Source organism: Mercurialis annua, linkage group LG4 (genome assembly GCF_937616625.2).
Source record: "Mercurialis annua linkage group LG4, ddMerAnnu1.2, whole genome shotgun sequence".
Taxonomy (NCBI): Eukaryota; Viridiplantae; Streptophyta; class Magnoliopsida; order Malpighiales; family Euphorbiaceae; genus Mercurialis; species Mercurialis annua.
The window spans coordinates 35,626,607-35,650,753 of NC_065573.1; the positions used below are offsets into that span (position 1 = coordinate 35,626,607).

Below are 24,147 nucleotides of genomic sequence, written 5' to 3' on the forward strand. Positions count from 1 at the left end.
TGACGTAGTGATGCGTCTGACTTGAATGACACTAAATGTGACATGTGCCATTTTTTTATTGAAAGAGTAAAAATGTAAAGAAAAAATATAGTAAATGTAAATTTGTTGGATTGTTGGCATTTGAAAAAAGATTCACCATGATTGCACATTTTCTTATAAATTCCTAACTTTTTTTTGTTTTTGTTCCATTTCGATTTTAAGTAGTCTTTTTCAAATCAACTTTAATTCAACTCTATCACTTTATTTTATTTTATTTCTTCATATATAGAGCATTGTTCACATTTAAGAAAAAATTGCATCTTATATTTTGATTTGGTAAATTATTATATAATTTATCAGCATTAATTTATATCATTATTGTAAATTTGTTACTTTCATATGTCGGTTATTATATTATTATATATATAAAATTCTGTATATTCTTTCATTATTTGTATCATATTTAATTATTATTTGTATATAATGTTTTTTTAGTACTTTTATTTATATGAATTTTTTAAATATTATTTAATTTGACTAAAATAAAATTTAGTTATTTTATATTGTCATATTAATAAAGTATATTTTTTACAATTTTAACATTTTTTTATTAATTAAAAATAAATTAATAATTTTTTAGATAGATAAATATAAAAAAAATCAAAATTTGAAGTAAGTTAATACTAAATTTTGAACTGTAATAATATAAAAATAATATTAATATTTAAAAAAAATTAAAGATAGAGCTGGAAAATTGGAAATTTAGATGGTCAAAAGTCCAATTCAACCCTTCCCTAGAATCCCCACTAAGCAATCTCATTTACTTTAGCAAACAAAACAAAAAGCAGACACAGAAACTCCACCTCTGCACCAAAAAGAAGCAGAACTAGAAAAAAAAGCGCCAAAATCAAAAAGAAAAGAAAAGAATTACACTGAAATTCTTTTCTTCCAATCAGAGTTATCACTTTACCCTACTCTCCACCCAAAGTATCTCTCGTCTCTCTCGCTTTTTCGTTAAAGAAAATGGACGACTTCATATATAAGCTCCTCATCATCGAGACACTAACGATTTTGATTGATTGGCTGCAATGGCGAGTTCTAGCGGGACTAAGATCGCCGGTGGCGGCGATGGACTGCCGCCGCCGCGTTCTTTATCTCGGAAAATGACACGTGCGCAAACTATGATGGTGGATTTTCAAGATGAAGACGCTTCAGTTCTTGATAGTGAACTTGTTCCCTCTTCTATGTCTGAGATTGTTCCGATTCTTCGTGTTGCTAATGAAGTTGAGAAAGATAATCGTCGCGTTGCTTATCTTTGTAAGCTGTTTTAATTTTTAAGTGTGTTAGTAATTATGGTGATACTGCTGATTTTGATTTTAGTTAATGTTGTTATTATTATTTGTGTGATTTTAGGCCGGTTCCATGCTCTTGAGAAGGCTCATAAGACGGATCCAACCTCCACTGGACGTGGAGTTCGTCAATTTAAGACCTATCTGTTACATAAGCTTGAGAGGGTAATTCCTTAATGTTTGTTTTATTTTAGCTTACGAACTCAATTCTAAAGAAATGCTTTGATCTAAAATATACAGTGAATTGACTGCTTTTGACTAATTCATTCAATATCTCGAGCTTATATACTTCATATGATGCTTGCGGCAACATCAGCTGTAGTTTTCTTCGCATATATTGGATTTGATGCTATTGCTACTATGTTGAAGAATCTAGAAACTCTGCTCGAAATATCTTTATATATAGCACTCGGTTGTTCAATGATGACAATTGCATTGGCATATTGTTTATTAGCTGCAGTTCTTGCCTTATCATTTTTAATAAGCATTTCGGTCCTGATGCTGCACTTTCAGTTGTATTTGAATATTTAGGAATAAATTGGGATAAGTGTATAGTTGCTATGGGTGCAGTTATAAGGTATGACTACTACTTTGCCCGGTGCCAGCAGTAGCCCAGGCTCAATATCTCACACACATTGCTTGAACCAATATGATGGCATGGTTTGCTCATGTTAACAGAAATTACAGGAACACCAATTAATGCGACAGTTGTTATAATGGTTGCTACTGCTATTGCCGCTTTCTTTACTCAGATGCACAAAATAAAATGCCTATATCTATTTAATGACCTCGAATAGCTAATTGAGTTTATATGCTGGATCTAAGATATTTTCTCTTTTCTTATTTCATTCTGTTTTAATGGACCTTGAAATTTAATATCTTGAACAGACTCCAGATTATTAATAATTGCTAGTTGGTTTTCTATCTGTTATAGGAAGAACATGAAACTCAACGGCAACTTGCAGGGAGTGATCCCAGGGAAATTCAGCTTTACTACCAGAAATTCTATGTGGACAACATAAGAGAAGGCCAACATGCGAAGAAACCGTGAGCTTTGATTTCTAAGGAGTTTCTTCCCTCAATCCCTTGTATACAACTGTTGAAATGTTCAATATTTATGAAACACATGTGGCTTATTATTTTTTATTTTGGACTAACTTTTGAAGGGAGGAGATGGCTAAGCTCCTTCAAATTGCATCAGTATTATATGAGGTCCTGAAAACGGTGGTACCTCGAGAAAAAATTGAACCCGAGGTTTGTTTTTATGTTTTCATGTATGAGGCCATAAGGTCTTCAAGCACCTTGTTAATAATTTGGACTTGAGCATGTAGTTAAATTGATTTTTGCAGACAGAAAGGTTTGCTCGTGATGTTGAGAGGTTAAGTGAGCAGCCTGTATACTACAACATTCTTCCATTGTATGCCTCAGGGAGAAAACCTGCAATTATGGAACTTCCCGAGGTGGGTTATCAGCTAATTTATTTGCTTTTGCTTGTGATAGTCTAGGGTGATTCTTTAATACCTTGAATTTATTATGGTCATCACTCTTGTTCCGTGGAATTTAGATCAAGGCATCACTTCATGCTCTGTCTAATGTGGATAATCTTCCAATGCCCAAAGTTAGCCATACACAGGATGCCTCTTATGACTTGCCCAAAGGGAGAGCTAAACCAGTCGTTGACATTCTTGATTGGGTTTCTTCTGTTTTTGGCTTTCAGGTAACTCCTGGTGAATTCATCTTTTTATTTTCTTTCATGCTTGCATTTATTGTGCTATAGGCTATAGCCTCTGGGCATATTTGTCAGTGAGTCACCTCCGTACTTTGTCTACCTCTATGGCACCCAAGCGTTAGTTTTAGGGTTAATTACTATTAGCCTCATGAGTTTAGGTTCGAACAATTTGTTTTCCCCCGCAATTTTGAAAAATCACTATTTCCCCCCCTTGACTTCAATGTTATATATAACTGAAACCTCTATGAGGGGGAAAATAGTAACTTTTTAAACTTCATGGGGAAAACAATAGTTGGGATCTAAACTCTCGGGGGTTATAGTAATTAACCCTTATTTTTAACCGTTTAAAGGACTTGCAAACCTGAATTTTGCATGATGCAACTTTTTATCACGGCTTTCATTTTGTTAATTTGAAGAAGTATTTATCTTCTGAAGCAAACTAAACCTTAACATGGTAATGAGGCAGGTTACAAGTGGACATATAAGAAAAAAAATCAGTAGTTACTTTCTAGTGCTTTTAAATCTAGTGAAACAAAATATAAACTGTAGCAATTTCTATAATTTACATGTGCAAAGATGAAGATATAAAAGCAACTGGAAATTGGAGTATATGGTTCTTAGGAAACGCCGGCAACTTTTATAGTCTTTGAACATGATTTCTGTTTAGAAAAATTCTGTCGCATTGGACATCTCCTAAAGTATGTAGTGTGATTTTCAAGAATACCCTTGGCAGCCACAAGTCTATTTTTCATAATTGTTTTTGCTAGATGCTATATGTGCATCATATTTGCATAATCAAGTAAAGACTGTGGAGGGAAGGTTTTTGATTCAATTACCCATGCTTGTTTATCAATCAAGTTATACTGAAATGAACATCAGTTTATCTAATTGCACTGTCTTGTCCCATCTGTTTTTGGAAATAAAAAAGAGAGGAAATGTGGCTAACCAGAGGGAGCACCTTATATTGCTACTAGCCAATATTGATGCAAGGAGGAGGAAACATGAAAATTATTTTGAGGTGAACTTTGATCTCAAATTGCAACTTTACATTTCTTCTCTTCATTTAGAGTCCTTTATTGAGCATATCTTTGTTTTGTTTTTTGAATATTGATTAGAATCTTATTTCAGATTGATAGTGGCACCCTAGAGCATTTGATGGATAAAATATTTAAGAACTATCGTTCATGGTGTAACTATGTGCGTTGTAAATCAAATCTTAGGTAAGTTATTATGTTGATGTCAGAGTGTTCCATCAATTACAATAGGTATACTATCTTACTTGGGTGTTTTCCACTTGACTACAGGTTTCCTGCAGGTGCTGATAGACAACAATTACAACTTGTCTACATTGGACTCTACCTTCTCATATGGGGTGAAGCTTCAAACATACGATTTATGCCAGAATGTATTTGCTATATCTTTCATAATGTAGGTTCTCTTTTCTTTATCTTTTAATTATTTTTTTATATTGCTTTCCTGAAAACTGTTGCTTTTTAATTATCTAATACTAGGTTTTCCATGATTTATATATATATAACATTTCCCTTTTAGCAAAATACTTAAGGGCCATTTGGCTCTTTAAAAAAGAAGGGGGAATGGAATGAATGATTCCCATTATTTATGTTTGTTTTATCCCAATTCACTAAGAAATGGGAATGTGGCTACCCCTTTAATGGGAATCGCCATTCCCCCCTTCACCCATGGGAATAAAAAATTTAACTTAATCATTTCATAATAAATAAATAATATATAATTTATTTTTTTAAAATATTTATTAAAAAACAAAAAAAAAAAAATTAAAAAAAAAAAAATTCTTTAAAAAGTAAAAAAATTAAAAAAAAATACATATTTTTTCAAATAAAAAATAAATTAATTTTTTTAATATTGTATATTAATAAAAAATATATACAAAAAAAATTGATTCTCATTCATAGAAGCGTTCTCACATGTCCAACAAAATTCAAACCTTTTTGGATTTTGCAATTTTAACCAAACCTTTTAATTTTTTTGATTAATCTATTCAAATTTCAACATTTCGTTGTAATTATGTCTCAATTGTTCAAATTAATTAATATCGTGTGAAATTGCTGACCTAGCTTCCATGAGTGATGACCGAGTCATGTGTAATTGGACATTGCTCGTAAAAATTAGGTTGGCAATTACATTAGTTTCCAAGTCAATTTGAGCAATTATGATATAATTGTAATGAGAGATTGAAATTAGAACAAATTAGTCAAAATCCAAAGGTTTAATTAAAATTTTAAACACTTGATTTTTTTTTTTTTTTTTTGGATGTTTGGCCAAGTGTTAACTATATGAAATCCAAGTCACGTAGTGTGACTTGTTACAAAGTACATGCCGAACTTTAGAATTGGAACCATTCAATTTTATTTATATTTGGGGAGTGATTGACACTTGCTGTAAACAATCCAACTGAAATCATCCATTAGTCTTTGGCGATGATGGCATAACTCTCTCAATTTAACAAATAAGCCTCTTTTTGCTTGTGATCATTGATATCTTCAAGTATCATCTTAGCTAGGCCTCATGCAGAAGATGTGTTAACCTTCCCATCATATCTGAAAGTAATGCTGTTCTTTTCTCTGATGTATAAGATGGCAAATGAGGTTTATGGAATATTATATAGCAATGTTCACCCTGTAAGTGGAGACATATATGCGACGGCAGCACCTGATGATGAAACCTTTTTGAGGACTGTTATAACTCCAATTTACCAAGTTGTATGGAAGGTAAATTTTTCAATCTAACACTGTTTCTCGTATTCATACTTTTAAATTACATGTTAATACCTGAAAAATGATTCTATTTCATATGAAAAAGGAAGCTAAGAGAAGCAAAGGAGGCACTATAAGCCACTCAAGATGGAGAAATTACGATGATTTGAATGAATACTTCTGGTAAGAAATATGAAGAAATATTCTGTAAGCAGTCTTCAAATAGATATTTGAACACTTTCTATCTTCCTAGGTCTGACAAATGCTTTAGACTGGGTTGGCCGATGGACCTAAAGGGCGATTTTTTTGTTCATTCAGATGATACGCTACTTACAAATGAGGTAGCTCTTTCTCCTACTCTCGTCCCAAATAAAATTCAAAAGTACTTTTTCTTTACTTTTGCTATGTTTGTTTTTAATGTATTCATAATAATTTTTAGAATGATTTATGTTTTTCTTGGCATCCTTATTTTATGGGCAGAGCTGGAGAGCTTTGTTTATTATCATTTGCTTAAATTTAATTTGCAAATTTATTGCTGCAGAGTTCTAACCAAGGTATTAATGGAAAGAGGAAGCCTAAAACAAATTTTGTTGAAATCCGCACTTTCTCGCACCTGTACAGAAGTTTTGACCGAATGTGGATATTCTTTATTGTGGCTTTCCAGGTAGCTTTAATAATTTTTGATATTTGTTTTTATTTCAAACTCTATATAAATAAATTTGTATTTGCTTTTCAGGCCATGTTAATTGTTGCATGGCATGCATCTGGATCTATTGCCAATCTTTTTGATGAGAATGTTTTGAGAAGTGTATCGAGCATTTTTATCACATGGGCGCTCCTCAATTTTCTCCAAGGTACTAGCTCTTTATATTTTTCTGTTTGTATTATTTTGTAAAAGTAATCTAAGCAGCTCTTTTTCTTTCTATATCAAAGCTTTTAAATTTAAGCACTAAATTCTATAGTTTTAACCCCTTTTCCTCTTACTTTTGTTTCTCTTTCATGGTTAATCAAATATGTAATTGTAACTCTTCATTTGGATACTGAATTAGTAATATAGTATGACATACTTATGGCCTTGCCTTATTTTTGATTAGTAATTACAGTTTTATTTATTTAGCCTCCTATTATGCAACCTAAAAGAATATCCAATTCGAAATGTACCAGTCTGTGTTGTGGGCCTTGTGGCTAAAAAGGAACTCAATTTATAGCTGAAAATCAGTATAAGGAACCAAATATTGTGGTCTGTTTTTTCAATTATGTGGTTTGGTTTCTTTTTATTGTAGCGATTCCAGTTATATATTATATTCAGCCTTTTTAACTGATTTGACGCTTCCATTTTGGGCACCAGCTGAATGTTCGAAAGCCTTTATATAAAATTATTGCTTCAATCAATTATTTTTTTCACTAACAAAAAAGAGGAAGATTGGAACACTTTGAAGCAGGATAACCATTTTTATTTAGTTTTAGTATTATATTATGGGTAGAGTAGCTTTTTGGTTCGTACTTACCTCGACTTTTTGTCTTGCAGCTGCTCTTGACATAGTTCTTAGTCTTAATGCCTGGAGGAGTTTAAAAGCCACACAAATATTGAGATACCTTCTGAAGTTTTCGGTAGCAGCTTTGTGGGCTGTAGTTCTCCCAATTGGTTATTCCAGTTCTGTGCAGAATCCTACAGGCCTTGTAAAATTATTTAACGATTGGGTTAAGGATTGGCGGAGTTCGTCTTTTTACAATTATGCTGTTGCAATTTATTTGATTCCTGGTCTCGTATCTGCTCTACTGTTTGTTCTTCCACCTTTACGGAGAACAATGGAGCGTTCAAACTGGCGGATTCTCACTTTTATTATGTGGTGGTCTCAGGCAAGCATATTTTACTGCTGCTTCTGACTTCAGAATCCTTTTTCTGGCTTGATCAATGATTATAACATTTTTCTTTCTCAATTTTAACCGAGGTTTATATTTAGTACATCTCCATGTGCAGCCAAAACTATATGTAGGAAGAGGCATGCATGAAGACATGTTTTCGCTTTTAAAGTAAGAGAGATACAAATATTTGATCGTAATGTGTTGAATTTTATTAATTGCTGTAAGCATTATTGTTATAAATAGTTTTTCAAAATAACACAGGACATATAGGTGATGCTATATTTCTCTTTGTATTTCCTTCTTCTACTAACTTGGTACATTTTGCTTTATCCAGGTATACTCTGTTTTGGATCATGTTGCTAATAAGCAAGCTAGCATTTAGCTACTATGTGGAGGTATTTCCCTAACTATTTCTTTGTATCTTATTTTGCTAGCTGTGTTGTTTTATGACGAATCTAAGTTCAAGTGTACTATGTTTATTTGCACACAAGTATCTAATATTTGTTGTTAAGCTTGTGTTTCGGAAATTTCTTCATATATGTTGTTAGCACTCAGACATACATGCATGTTGAGTACACAATTTGTTTCATATTGTGCAAGTCAGAAACAAGTTTGTGAAGGAGGACTTTGTTTCACCAGGGAAATCAATGTTGCATCTGTACTTGTAAGAGTACTTAATTTATCTGAAAGTATGAATGCAATTTAGGGGAAATAAGGTTAGCTGCACGAATGAGATGGAAGCTAAACGTGCAATTCTCCCTTCTATCGGTATTAATATATAGGCAACTTACTCTTAGGCCCGTCCCATGTCATAATTCACACTTTCATCCACTTTCGTCCCTCCTGTTGAAAATCAAACAATATGGACCTCTACTTTTATTTCCGTCATTAGTTTAGACCGTCCGTTCATTTTTGGTGTTAGTTAGTTGAGTCAAATGGCTAAATTGAAAAAAAAAAAATCAGTTTAATTCTTATACTTACATTTTTAATATGTATAAATAAAAATTATATTATTGTGAGATTTATTGAGTTAATGGATTCAATTTAATTTTTAATATTTGTTAATATTTTAATTTTTTTAGTTTTAAAAACTAAACAAAGTAAAAAAAAAATTAAAAAAATTAAAAGTAATGGAAATGAAAATGAAAATCAAATGAATTGAATTCCATAAATTCATATATTTTATTTACGCTAGTGTCGCTTTACGTGTTTCACACGTGGCTCGTAGAGTGACTGTCAAATAATAATAATTATACTCCCTCTGTCCCAATAGAGTTGTCCACTTTGCCTTTATCACACAGTTTAAGAAAAACAATTATTATTTATGGGTTTTATAAAATTTTCCTTACTTTTATTATCATACCCCTATTAAATATAGGGTCCACTTGCAAATTATTTCCAATTTACTCATTAGTGGATTTTAAATAGGGGTAAGATAGGAGAATTAAGTGTAAAAATTAGTTATTTTTTGAAAGTGGACAAGAGTTTTGGGACAAATAATTTCTCAAAGTGGACAACTCTATTGGGATGGAGGGGGTATTTTTTATGGATTAAGAAAATTATATTTATATTTAATTAATAATTATTTCTATAATCATAAATTGTATTTAAGTATTAAATATCAAATAATTAATGAAATAGTAATTAATTAGTAATAGTTTATCTTATTTATGGGTCTAATAAATAATTATATTATGGCACACCGCACGCTGTGATTTAGAGTACTCGCCTAAAGCAATAGATAGTTTTCTTCAAGAATTTGAAATAGTTTTAGTTTATTAATTGCAATATAAATTCTAATTACATAATCTTTTTAAACAATTTTTGTGCCAAAAGATTTTAAATAATTTACTTGTGAAATAATTAAAATGAGTTTAAAGGAAAAGAAAGAAGATAATGTTAAACAGATGGGTTTATTCCTTAACTGCTCACCAGTAATTAGATTCACTTGCTGTCTTCCTGCTTCAACTATGTTAATTAGTACCTGGACATATTTGGCTTTAGTTATTACTGGCCATGCTGCTGATTCTGTAGGTTCTTATATCATTTTGTTTAGGTACTAGTTTAGGTGTTTTTTCTCATTTTTGTCTCTCTCTAATATGTATCTTACAATTTCCATAAATAGATACTACCTTTGGTTGGACCTACAAAGATAATTATGGGTTTGCATATTGATAATTATCAATGGCACGAGTTCTTTCCAAATGGTAATAGTCACCTTGTCTGTCACTCTTTTTACTTTCTTTTGTTATGAGGCTTTAACTGAACTAATTTGTGCTGTGAAACATTTATAGGTACCCATAACATTGGTGTTGTAATTGCGATATGGGCTCCGATTGTCCTGGTAAGTGGACTGCATTACTTTTTGTGAATGTTTTGAAGCTTTTTTCTTGGACAACCCATCATAAGAAGGCTCTAAAGCTTAATGTTTCCTTATAGTTGTATTTAGCTCTCAAACCATTTAATTCTTTGATGTTGAATTTTAATCAGAGGAAGTATGCTGTTTTCACTTATAGAAAAAGCAATGGCAGCTAATTAACATTTAACATTGATGTGGTGAAATTGGGAAAATAATTTTAACAAAGGAGGATTTCAGTTGAATTAGATTGGAAAAAGAGAGAGTTAATTGAATGCAAGATGTGCGGAATTTACAGTGATTAGATCCTGTCAAAAAAGATATAGCAAAGACATCTACTGAAGATTATATTCATTCATGCTGTGCTATTGACTGTAACTCAAGGTAGCTGTCAAGCGGCATTATTGAAAACCTAGTCATCCTCCATTCAATTGTCTTGCGGCTTCAAGAGGCAGAGGCAACAGTTCTCTATTTTCTGCACTGGCATAAACAAAAATCACATAGTGGTATATAATAGAATGCGTTGCTAGCCATGACTGACTGCAATTTATCATTGTAATGAAATAAGCTAAGAATTAGGAATACTGGCCTGTGATTAATGATATATATCATATTATGAACAAGGAAATTTAACACGCAAGCAGTCTGTAGATTCGGATTTGGGATTGAGTTAGATTTCTAAGTAATTTCTGTTCAATAGTAGATGGTTTGAATAAATGATAGGTTAAGAAACCATTTGCTGACACATAGTTATTATTATTATTTCTGTTAATTTTCTGATTTTTTTTTTTAACTTATGTTGTCAGTTATGATAACTTCTATTGTTTTTTAGGTTTACTTTATGGATACACAAATTTGGTATGCTATATTTTCTACACTCTTTGGTGGGATTCATGGAGCCTTCAGTCATCTGGGTGAGGTAAGTGGCTGTTTTTGTTGCTCACAATTATAGGAACGTCATTTTATAATTGCCATATAAAACATGTATTGTTGACAAATCATGGTTTTTACTTATAATAACAGGACAAGCATTTGCATTTTACAGATACGAACACTTGGGATGTTGCGGTCTAGATTTGAGGCTGTTCCTGCAGCTTTCAATCGCCATCTTGTGCCATTATCGGATGAGGAATCCAAAAGGAAACACCCGGTAATAACTCTAAAGATTGGACACATTTAATCTTTGTTTTATTGACTCCAAGTGCATCTTGTTTCATATGCACTTTATTTGAAGAATAAAAATTGTGGTTTCCTGATTCATTTCGTACAGAATTCAATTAGAGCCTTCTCTTCTTTATTTTTGGCTAAGCCAGCTCTTCTCCATGACAGAATGAGTCGATTGACAAGAAAAATATTGCTAATTTTTCTCGGGTGTGGAATGAGTTCATTGATTCTATGAGAGCAGAAGATCTGATCAGCAACCAGTTAATACATTTCTTCCTGAAGAAGATATTCAATATTTCTCATGTGTGGATCTTGTTACTGATTTATTTTTGTTTAACACTGTTCAGTGAAAGAGACTTGTTACTAGTGCCAATACCATATTCTACAAGTGATGTCTCTGTTGTCCAGTGGCCTCCTTTCTTACTTGCCAGCAAGGTGTGGACTATGACCCATAGTGCTTCTTAATTTCAAAACTTGACATAGACTTGTTTCTTAATTTTGCTCTTTTTTTAAATTGAAACAAAAGATTCCAATAGCATTAGACATGGCGAAAGATATCAGGCAGAAGGAAGATGCGGAGTTGTATAAGAAGATGGATGAGTACATGTGTTTTGCAATAACTGAGGCGTATGAGACACTGAGGGACATAATTTATGGCCTTCTGGAAGACGATGCAGATAAGAAGTAAGGGCATTCATCTTACCTGCTGCAATTATAAATGATCTTTTAGGCAATCTTGCTATGTATGATTGTGTAATGCACCTGTTAATCTTATTGCTTCCTTTCCTTCTCAAATAGCATTGTTAGACACATTTGTTATGAAGTGGACTTGAGCATACATCAGAACAAATTTTTACATGAATTCAAGACGAGTGGCTTGCCTATGCTTAGTGAAAAGTTGGAGAAGTTTCTAAAAGTCTTGGTACAGTGCTTTTTTTATTTGTGTGGTTCCTCTTTTCTTTTTCTTCAATTCTATACATTAGAATTTACCGTGAGGTCATTTGAAGTTTTGAATGCTCACATTTGTTTGTCTACAGCTAGGAGATTACGAAGACGTGGATGCATACAAATCTCAGATAATTAATGTTCTTCAGGATATCATTGAAATAATTGTTCAGGATGTCATGATACATGGTCACGAGTAAGTGCTGATAAATTCGAACATAATAGGAATCTTAAAGTTAGTCTCTGTCTTTTGGAAGACTGATCATTTAGGACTAAACTATTGCCATGGTTTTCCTGTGCCTATAGTGTCTTGGAAAGAGCTCATCCTACAAATGTGGATGTTCAGAATAGCAAGAAGGAGCAGAGGTTTGGAAAGATAAATATTGACCTTACAAAAAACAAATCTTGGAGGGATAAGGTATTCATGACACATTTATCATATATCATCCCTAATCATTTTGAAGGAACTTAAAAAACTCCTACACATTTAGTACACTTTAGAGTTGGATGACCATTGCAAAAATGAATTAAATGGCCTTTAACTTTCTAATATACTCCACTGTCAAATCACATACTTTTATCTCGTAGTTCTTAGTTTGGACAGCATAGTAGTCCTTCAACCTTCAAATTTGTGAAGTTTGTTGTTTCTTATAAATTACTAGTGCTATTTCAAACAAGAGGTGAGGGGCTCAAGGTTTCTTTGCTTGAAAATTATGGACAATAGTTATTGGAGGACTAATGAATATGTTTTATAACCAAAATAACTATTTAATTTGTATTTGGAGAAACAAGGATCAAGATATAAGTAGTGATAATATCAGGGATACTATTTGTTGTTTACCATATCATTTTATGTATTGTTATCCTGTTTATTCATCTATTTTACATTCCTCGCAAGGTTGTTAGGCTTCATTTGCTTTTGACTACAAAGGAATCTGCCATAAATGTACCTTCTAATTTGGATGCTCGCCGCCGAATCACTTTTTTTGCGAATTCCTTATTCATGAACTTACCCCCCGCTCCAAAAGTCCGAGATATGCTTTCCTTCAGGTCAGTCATTACAAACTATTTTTATGAACATACCATAGTATAGGTAGCCAAGGTAAAAAATGCTGCAATTGCCTTCATATTGATACTATATTTATATGAACATACATACTTTACATATTTATGCCTTGTTTAATAAGTTTATAGTAGAACTGAACAAAATATGTCTTAGCGTAATAGAAGTTGCATTTAGGATGCTAGTCAAGTATAATAACTATGCAACTCCTAATTTTCTGTTTTATTCTACAACATTGCATGATTAGATTGCATGGTGCTTCCAGCTGTTTTTTTCTGCTGATTTTAAATTTCTTTTCTAATACGTGGTCAGTGTTTTGACTCCTTACTATAATGAGCAAGTTCTTTATTCTGATGAGGATCTTCGCCACGAAAATGAAGATGGTGTCTCAACTTTGTTCTATCTTCAGACCATCTATCGTGGTGAGTCTTAGATCTGTTACAACATCATGCTCTTTTGTTAACATGATTGAAACTTTCTGACTGGCTGACCACTTTAGATGAATGGAAAAATTTTGAGGAACGAACACTCGCTTATCCTGCAAAAGAAAAGGCAGAGGCAATTCGTCATTGGGTATCCTATAGGGGGCAGACACTTGCTAGAACAGGTATTAATAAATGTAACTTGTACGCTACCATGTATGAATTTTATATCAATTCTGTGTCTTATCTATGCTGTCATCAAATTTTCTTATCTCTGCAAGTGAGGGGGATGATGTACTACAGGAAGGCTTTAGAACTTCAATGGTCACTGGAAGTGACCGGAGACAATGGTTTGTGATTTTCATACATACATTATCTTACAATTAGTTTTTGCAACTATTTAGATGTTCTTTCTTGGCCTAATGTCTTAAAAACCTCCGACCTTTTAGCCCCTTTTCAATCATACCCTGACGTTGAAAATTTGTCAATTTTACCCTATTTTGCATTTTTGTGTTTCAATTGTACCCTGAAAAATTAAATTAACGTCTTTTGCGTTTGGAAATTTGTTTAAAACATTCTCCATGTCTTGCATATATTAATTGTATATTTATAAAATTTATTTAAATTTAGTTTAATTAATTAAGAATTTAAATTAGGGTTAATTTGATTATGGTTTTTAGTTAGTTTTTAAAAATAAAGGACTTATTTGTACTTTTTTGAATAAAAAAGAATTTAATTTCATGTTTAGACTTAATTAATTGAATGATTTCATCATTTAAGTAAAAAAATTAACAAAAATTAAAATATTAGGGTACAATTGAAAACGGAAAATTCAAAAGTGGGTAAAATTGACAAATTTTCAACGTTGGGGTGGAATTGAAAAAAAGTTTAAAGGTGAGGGGTTTTTGAGTGATTAGGCCTTCTTTCTTTAATAATTAATTTTTTTTCTTTTTCCAGCAAGTAGGGAATATAATGAGCCGGATCAGATTTCTCATAAGGATGATCATGCACAAGCTTTGGCAGACTTGAAGTTTACTTATGTTGTTTCTTGTCAAATTTATGGGGCTCAAAAGAAAGCGACTGATAGTAGAGATCGGAGTTGTTACAGTAATATTCTTAATCTCATGTTAACGTAAGTTGAATCCACAGTTGCATGTACTGTAACTTTGTAAGCAGTTCATAGATCAATTCTGAAAAGTTTGATGACACATTTAAATTTGTAAAATTGCTGCAGGTATCCATCATTGCGCGTTGCTTACATTGATGAAAGAGAGGATACAGTTAATGGAAAATCTCAAAAGATATATTACTCTGTTTTGGTCAAAGGAGGTGATAAGTTGGATGAGGTATGGAAACTTTTTATCCCATGTAGAATTTCTTTATTTCTTCTAAGCTAAATTTTGATAGTTTTGATTTGGTAGAAACAGTAGGTAGAATTCAATGAACTCAAAGAAATTGAGTTATTTCCAAGATATCCATAGACTGCTGGTAGGTCAAAATCTAAATATAAAATGGCCAATATGTAATGTTTTGTCTATTATTTAAAACTCTTTTTGAAGTGTTGTCTCACAGAAAGATGAACAGCCTGTTTGGGTTGCACAGATGGCTTTTGCTTTGCCGTCTACATTTTAAGTCGCTACGCTTTGTGTAACCTTGTTTTTGAGAAATCAACAAATTGTTGTTTTCTCAAAAAGCTGGTAACAATTGATTGAAGAAACCGAAGCAGTTCCAATGCAATTTAGAGGAGGTTTAATCTGACCGCCAAATGTGGATGAAACTACATAATGCATAATTTTTTTTCGTTAACAAGAAAATAATTGTACAATGTATGATTTAAGATGTCCTGCTATCCTGACAACACCATTAACAAGGAACACCTAAAAATAAGACCAATAGGCAGAACCCTAAATGAATTCATTTGGGAGCCTTTGAAATATTACCTCATGAAAAAGGTGAACAAATTTCCTTACCATGAAATATATAAATGTAAAGTACAAGACATGAACAGGTCCTGAATGCTGTGCCATTTAGAGTATAAAGGATAACTTGACAGAAAACTGTTCTCAAAACTCTATTGCCCTTCTTCTATAAGAGTATACAATATATATACATCAAGTGAGCATCAAATCCCTTAAACTTAGGGCCTAATATAGAAGCAATAATTACAGCTAATTTACACATTAATGAGGATTCTAGAGAGGAAATCAAGTGAGGAAAATAAGGGATGTAATTCTCTAAATTCTATTCACATAACTAACACCCGTATGTTTCACTTTATTCCCGATATTGTTTTGGAAAGAATATAACTGTTTGACTCTCCCAAAATTCTGTAGATATTTTGCTACGTTATCCAATTATTTTCGTCATCTGTGAAATAATATATTGAGTTACGGGTATTTAATCCAGTTGCTTAAATACTTATCTAAGGTTGGGAAAATATTGCTACCTCTCCTATGTTCATTTTGTTTTAGGGTTTAAGTCAATAGTCATATTTATCAACTTCATCTGATTGAAGTGTGAGACCCTTCTTGCAAATTGGACTTTTTATTGCTCAGTATGACCTAATGGTAGCATCTCCAATCATGAAAAGATAATTGTCCTTATAATCAGTTTCTAATTATTTATTCCTTCAATTAAGGTCGAAAATCATAGGAATGTGGTCCATTAGTCCCAGCTTCAAAGCTGTTAAGTCTGTAGGACTTAGTGCAGGTTTATGCATCCATACCATACCCATGCTGATTGCAATATTTTTATTTTCCGTCATCGAACCTATGGATCTTTCGCTTTTGTTGCTTTTGAAATAAATCACAAGAACTTCGTTCGTTAATTCTGCTGTATTTGCTAGCCATTTTCTATTTCTCTCCTTATTTTAACACATCAACTTGATTTAAAGTAATTTTTACATTATTAGGAAATATACCGAATCAAACTCCCAGGTCCTCCAGCTGTCATTGGAGAAGGAAAACCTGAAAATCAAAATCACGCAATTATATTTACTCGTGGAGAAGCCCTTCAGACGATAGATATGAATCAGGTGAATTAAACTTTTTATTAATTACCATTTTTTTTAAACTACATTCCTCCGTAATTCATTGTGCTTTACCTTGTTTTCAGGACAACTACTTTGAAGAAGCTTTCAAAATGAGAAATGTGTTGGAAGAATTTCTAATACCTCGGCGTGGGCCAAGAAAACCTACAATTTTGGGTCTAAGAGAGCACATCTTTACTGGAAGGTGAGTCTAGCCATTATTCCTCGATTGAAAATAATCTTTCTTTTGTGCTGAATATGTCAATACGAATGCTTATGGACATCTTAGTTAAAACCAACCAAAGATGGTAACATGGTAAATGCTAAACAACTTACTTTGACCATCTACTAAATTTATGTTCAAAGAAAATGTAAAGAACTATTTGCTAACTGAACGTAGCCAAACTGATTCAGTTATTTGGTTAATAGTCTTTTGAATAGATACATTCTCAATATTAGTCTGTATGTTTATTTGGCATATGGTATCAGAGCCTCCAAGATCGGAGGGTCTAATGTTCGACCCTTGGCAACCCTTATTTAATATACTAGGTTAAGCAAGCATGTACTTGTTCATGCTTCAAGCCCAATAAGCATTCGTGTGCGGGAGTGTGTTAGAGATTATAATAAAACCATTGTTGGAGGGCAACTTTAGGGTAAATATAATGAAAAAATAAAAAGAATAAATTAAAATTCCTTCACTAAGATAAGTATTTGGTTATGAGCAGAGAGGTCCAGAATCATAGTGCTTATTCTTTATTTTCATCTTACAGTGTTTCATCACTTGCTTGGTTCATGTCCAATCAAGAGACCAGCTTTGTAACAATCGGGCAACGTATTTTGGCTAATCCTCTGAGGTAAATTATTAAATTTAATTAAGGGTTGTATGTGGCATTGCATGAAATGTAGGTTCGGCTTGATCCTTCTCTTTGTTCTGATTTCTCTTGAACCATTTGCTCTTCTTTCCCTCCCCTGGATATACTTTTATTATTTTAATTAGATGAATCCGTAAAGACTGATGGTTTATTATTCTGGGAGAAATAAATTCAAACTTGTAATGTCTGGTAAATGCTAGGATCACGTTATGCATAAACAGTTCAGGACTTATTTGGGCCCTCCCCTCTGCAACACAGCGCTTAAACACCACAAACCCCCTGTTCCAAAATGCATCATGAGTCTAGACTCTGGATCGATGCTAAGAGCAGAACTTTATTCATAGGCTTGGCCATATTGTCAAAGTGCATTTTATTTATACAGTCTTTGAGAAAATACTAGCTGTCTGAGCATAATTTTGCATGCAACTCTCTAGTTAATTCGTCATTTATAAGAATGTAGAAGGAGATAAAACTGTTTAAGAGCAGGGGAATTTCATTAAAAATGAATTAAATGTATTATCATGGTTTAAAGGTGACCTTGGATATATTTTGATCAACTCAAGTTTTTCAAACACTTAAATGTATGCGTTGACTTTTTGCTAATGCATATAGTTTGAAACTTGCTTAAAGTCTTTTTGGATTGTAAAAAATGTAACTGATATGTTTCATACAGTTCTGTTTTTGGATATAACTTCAAATTGTAGGTTGGAATTCAAAATACTAGCATTCATTTGAATAAATATTTCTTTATAAGTGATACTTCTTTTTATATGAAACATTAATCAATGAAAACAACTACATGAAATAACATCTGAAAATACTAAGTATTTATCTCTAAGCATTTTAATAAAATATGAAATACTAATACTGTGAATTAAAAATTTAATTGATCGATATATTTAGTAATTACTGAGTAATGAATTAATAATATTTAATTTAATATGAGAAGCTATTTCTAATAGTTAATTAGTTAAGATAAGGTATGTAAAAAAATTCCAAGTGTTCATTAGATGTTACTAATTAAATACTCTCTCTCTCTCTCTCTCTCTCTCTCTCTCTCTCTCTCTCTCTCTCTCTCTCTCTCTCTCTCTCTCTCTCTCTCTTTGTGCGTAAATGTATTTGTCTATGCAGAGTCTTGCTAATGAAGCTTTCAAATTAAAAGAATCAAATTAAATTCTCTCGGCTGTTCAATCACCTGCAATGTTGCTTTTATGTTTATGGCATGTTACTCTTTTCATCCATCAGATCATATATTCATATATGCTATGCTCTCATCCAACTTCCATAGATATTTACATTATTGCTTGTTACGGTCCAGATACTAAATCATATATTCGCAAAAAAAGGCTTACTTTATGATTTGATTAATTAAGAATCCATTATGTTCTGTACAAACTTACAGGGTCAGATTCCATTATGGTCATCCTGACATATTTGATAGGCTCTTCCACATAACAAGGGGTGGCATAAGCAAAGCTTCAAAAATAATAAATTTAAGTGAGGACATATTTGCAGGTAATTTTCGGCTTGCCTTGAAATTAAAAACTGTCACAAGCAAAGGTTAACATTTCAATTTATTCAGGGTACAACTCAACTATGCGTGGAGGATACATAACACATCATGAATATATTCAAGTGGGTAAGGGGCGTGATGTGGGAATGAATCAGATATCAGCTTTTGAAGCAAAAGTTGCAAATGGAAATGGAGAACAGACGCTTAGCCGTGATATTTATCGGCTTGGACGTCGGTTTGACTTCTACAGGATGCTGTCATTCTATTTTACAACAGTTGGGTTCTACTTTAGTAGCATGGTATGTTGTACTGATCTTGTTAGTTGATTACTTCATGTGCTCCTAGTATCATTCTTGTGTAAATAGTTTCTTTTAGCCTAAAGCTAGATTTGTTCTTGAAATCTTTAGATCGGTTGTGAAAGAGATACTGAAATTATTGGTGATGGGTGGTAGATTGCATCAACATTGTTGTAGTTTTTTTTTACTCCATTGAGGTTCAGCCTAGTGTTTCTCTAATCTGTAGCACTTAATGTTCCATATTGATAATTTTATACTTACTTCACCTTAGTAACTGGGTATCATAAATCTCTCTTCCCTTCTTTATGGGATTCATCACATCACTTAACATGTCAAAAATGAAACTGATATTTGTTATTCCAAAGTATACTAGGAAGTGGCAATTATATAGACAAGGTCTGCCGTTTGTTCCCAAATTTTTGTTTCGATCTCCACAATCATTGCTTATATAGAATCAGCTTGAATTTCATGAAAAAATGATCATATGTTCCACTTGAATTTTGTCGTTTCAGATGACTGTGCTGACAGTATATGCATTCTTATATGGGCGTTTATACATGGTAATGAGTGGGTTAGAAAGGGAGATTCTTACGAACCCAATCGTACGTCAGACCAAGGCTCTTGAAGAAGCCCTAGCAACTCAGGCTGTTTTTCAGTTGGGCTTCTTATTGGTGCTGCCCATGGTTATGGAAACTGGCTTAGAGAAAGGATTCCGTGCTGCTCTTGGTGATTTCATCATTATGCAGCTGCAGTTGGCTTCTGTATTCTTCACATTTCAGCTAGGAACAAAGGCACATTATTATGGGAGAACAATTTTACATGGTGGTTCAAAATATCGAGCTACGGGTCGTGGTTTTGTTGTTTTCCATATGAAGTTTGCTGAGAACTACAGGACTTACTCGCGAAGCCACTTTGTAAAAGGATTAGAGTTTTTTATTCTATTGGTCTTGTATGAAGTCTTTGGTGAATCATATCGCCGCTCCGATCTTTATTGGTTCATCACATTGTCCATGTGGTTTTTGGTTGGATCCTGGTTATTTGCACCTTTCGTGTTCAACCCATCTAGTTTTGACTGGCAAAAGACAGTAGAAGATTGGGGAGATTGGAAGAGGTGGATGGGCAACCGTGGTGGTATTGGGATCCCTAATGAGAAAAGCTGGGAATCTTGGTGGGATAAAGAACAAGATCATCTCAGACACACTAATATAAGAGGACGGGTGCTCGAAATAATCCTTGCATTTCGTTTCTTTATCTATCAGTATGGCATTGTCTACCACCTTGATATAGCCCAGCGCAGCAGAAGTTTACTGGTATGATGTATATTTAACTAAGAGGAGTCTTTTCGGTCCACAAACTTGTGTCGTAAAATTAAATAGTGTCAAGTAGATCCAGCTACTTTTTTCAAATCATAAAAAATTGATTGAAATAATCTACATCGAGATGACACAATAATAAAATTTGGATCTATTTAACCTGACATTATAATTTTTTGAGTCTATTTGACTCTTTCTTTTGCCAAAGTCTATTTGACTTCAATGAATGAAATTGGAGCTAATTGATCCTGCCACACAAGTTTGTAGATCAAAAGGACCATTCTCATATTGAAATAAAAGCTTATTGTTTAGTTAATCTTCAAATTGTTGCCAATCTTTTTAACATTGTTTATTTATTATCTTCTTTTTTAGGTTTACGGACTTTCTTGGGCAGTTATGATAACCGCTCTTCTAGTCTTAAAGGTATGCTAACATAACTTGTCGAGAAAGTAAATATGGTTGAATAATCAAATGAAACCTTTTGAACTACTTGGCATCTGTATTTCAATAATTGCTGGTATAAGTATCAGTTTCCTTGTATCTTTTCAGTTAAATTTAAAATCTTTTGGAATGAATATCAGTTTCTCAGTTTCCTTTTATCAGTTTGCTGGAATAAATTTTGGTTTCCTTGAACTAGATTCCCTCATTCTCGACATTGTTTTCTCTTTCAATATTCTGGTATCAGATGGTATCAATGGGAAGACGAAAATTTGGTATAGATTTCCAGCTGATGTTCAGGATTCTCAAGGCACTTTTATTCCTTGGTTTTCTGTCAGTCATGACAGTCTTATTCGTAGTTTGGGGACTCACAGTAACAGACTTGTTTGCTGCGTTTCTCGCCTTCATGCCTACTGGGTGGGCCATTCTTCTGGTATGTTCAAACTTTTAATTATGAACTAGCAATTTACTGTAAGCTTCTGCCCAACTATATATATATGTGATTTCATTTAACTTTTGTTTATTATTTTCCTCTCTGTTTTTAGTAAGTCTTGTAATTTAATAAACATGATTTTCAGTTTTCTGCAATTTTATCTTACATTCCGCTTTCAACTCCATTTGTCTATTTCTTTTTGCAAATTCAACTTTTAAATTCTAGTAAATCCTTGAACCTAGTTTCCTACAAATCTTCAGTTATGTTGCACAGAAATTTATGGATTTCTATGTTTTGGCGTTTCTTTCCAATTCTCGAACATATTTTTGAAACTTTGAAACTTTATTAATTATAACCTACTATTCTTGTAAGAAAATTTGGTCTTGCTATTTTCCATTGTAGCATTTCCCATTTCAGCATTTCTCATTTCCATGCAACATAAATCCTCACTTTCCTGACTTTTTGAAGTCTGTTAGCTGAATGATAATTTTTGCTCTTTTTGGTTTGTCGATGAAAGATCGGACAAGCTTGCAGGCCATTATTGAAGAAGATAAAACTCTGGGATTCGATAAAGGAGCTTGGAAGAGCGTATGAGTACATGATGGGAGTATTGATATTCGCCCCGACAGCAATTTTGTCATGGTTTCCTTTTGTATCAGAGTTCCAAACTCGTCTGCTATTCAATCAAGCATTTAGCAGAGGCCTCCAGATTTCTATGATTCTTGCTGGAAAGAAAGATGGATCTACCGCTAAAAAAGACTAGACATCACACTAGAATTTCATCTTTATGTCTTCTTGATTTAATTTATTCTTGGTGTAGTTTTAATATATAAATTTTTTGCATATTTTTACCTAATTTAATCTATTCCCATTTTTCTTGTGAGGAAATCATCTGCTTTCACTTTTGTGGATATATATCAATAATTATCTGTTAAACATAATTTTAAAAATATTTAAATTAAATGTAATTTTCCTTTGGATAGAATATATCATATCTAAATTATCAAATTCATACATGATGTAAATCGATAATAATCTATTAGAAATTATTATAAAAAATAACTAAGCGTTTTATCTAAATTAGAATTTATATTTTAACACAAAAAATGCTAAAAGAATAAAAATTTATAATCTATAAACTAATTAAACTAAGCAAAAATATAAATGTATTCTGATAATTATAATCAAAATTGTCTTGTACTCTTGTAAATCTACAATATCATTATGCATCATTTTTTCGCATCTCATGAATTCATCAATAGACAAATGTATAATCACACAATAACACTGAAATTAAAATGATTAAAATTCACTAAAAAAGTTAATACGTACATTTGTATGTGTAAATTTATAACAACTAGTTTCGCATTACGTGCTATGCACGTGGCTCGTAACGTAACTCGTTAATGTACATATTAGTAAATTTATTATAATTATATCAATTTTTTATTTATAATTAATATTAAATTAGTTAAAAAAAATTATAAAAGTAAATATAATATATTTGATTATTAAAATTTTTTTTCATACTGAATTTATTCTTGTTTTGGTTTTATAATAACCATAATTAAATAATTAACTTAATTTTATTAATAATATTTTTAAAAATAATAAGATAGAAATTTAAATAATAATATATTGATCAAATACAGTATTTTAATTTTATAGTTAAATCAAACTAAAAGATAGGTATTTCTACAAATTTGGAGATAATTTAGTTATTTTTTACATACTAAAAACTAAATTGGAGATAATTTAGCTACCTATTCTAATTAGGACTTTAATGACAATAGTGATTAATTAAATAATGACAATAAAACCTTTATTTAGTAGTAAACTGAAAAGGATTATTCAGTAAATTTGCCTGCCCCCCATCCGTGCTTTTATATATAGTATAAATAACTGAAAATGCATGACATAATTAATCAATATGTTGAAGCTTTGAACTAAAATATTAAACTCCATATATCATATAATTACAAAAATAAAAATTAATTTAGCTCATTGGCTACATAAAATCATCCTCACATACAATCTAATAAAAAAATTAAGAAGATTTTAAAAAATTGGAGCATTTTAGCTTATGATTCATTTCTATAATGCTATCATATAATTCTTTAGTAATTAAAACTTTTAAGTACATTACCATGCGACTTAAATATTAATTTTTTTTCTGATTGCATATTTGCATTGATGGAATCTGTCTATGCTCACTATCTTAACTGAAGTATTAGAAAAGTTAAATTAAATTACTATCATATGATCAAATATTTTACACTAATTTATGCATAATTGACTAAAGTTTTTATCTTAAAATAAAATAAAATTATGTATATTTTTGTTTAAATAAATTAAAATAATTTTTAAAATTCATATCTAATATCAAAAGGCCGTATCAAAAAGATTCAAGCTTTCTTCTAAAAAAGAAAAATAAAAAATGAATCCCGAAGGACAATTTTTTTTATGTAGTAAATTATTAGAGGGTGGAGTGTATTTTAAAAGGAAACCCTAATTCTGATGTTTAATTCTTTTTTAATAACTAGTTTCGCCGTGCTATGCACGTGGCTCGTAACGTAACTCGTCAATAAACATATTAGTAAATTTATTATAATTATATCAAATTAGTTAAGAATTTTTGTAAAAATA

At 31.9% G+C, this 24,147-nt stretch overlaps 1 protein-coding gene across 1 annotated transcript; it reads left to right on the forward strand.

Annotated features, from left to right (window-relative positions):
- Positions 1 to 821: 821 nt before the first annotated feature.
- On the forward strand, positions 822 to 22,389 carry LOC126677878 (callose synthase 7). Its single transcript, XM_050372693.2, has 42 exons — positions 822 to 1,296; positions 1,393 to 1,493; positions 2,263 to 2,375; positions 2,495 to 2,582; positions 2,678 to 2,788; positions 2,893 to 3,045; positions 3,986 to 4,075; positions 4,186 to 4,277; positions 4,362 to 4,485; positions 5,673 to 5,807; positions 5,899 to 5,975; positions 6,046 to 6,133; positions 6,334 to 6,456; positions 6,529 to 6,646; positions 7,321 to 7,652; positions 7,774 to 7,826; positions 7,993 to 8,053; positions 9,784 to 9,865; positions 9,953 to 10,002; positions 10,847 to 10,933; positions 11,060 to 11,164; positions 11,344 to 11,438; positions 11,526 to 11,613; positions 11,705 to 11,862; positions 11,977 to 12,100; positions 12,216 to 12,319; positions 12,430 to 12,541; positions 13,022 to 13,173; positions 13,499 to 13,608; positions 13,686 to 13,793; positions 13,890 to 13,958; positions 14,566 to 14,740; positions 14,843 to 14,954; positions 16,520 to 16,642; positions 16,723 to 16,841; positions 17,407 to 17,490; positions 18,911 to 19,023; positions 19,091 to 19,320; positions 19,830 to 20,627; positions 21,003 to 21,053; positions 21,316 to 21,501; positions 22,019 to 22,389. The coding sequence occupies exons 1-42, from the start codon at positions 1,068 to 1,070 to the stop codon at positions 22,262 to 22,264; spliced, it is 5,769 nt and encodes a 1,922-aa protein (XP_050228650.1). The 5' UTR covers positions 822 to 1,067; the 3' UTR covers positions 22,265 to 22,389.
- Positions 22,390 to 24,147: the final 1,758 nt, after the last annotated feature.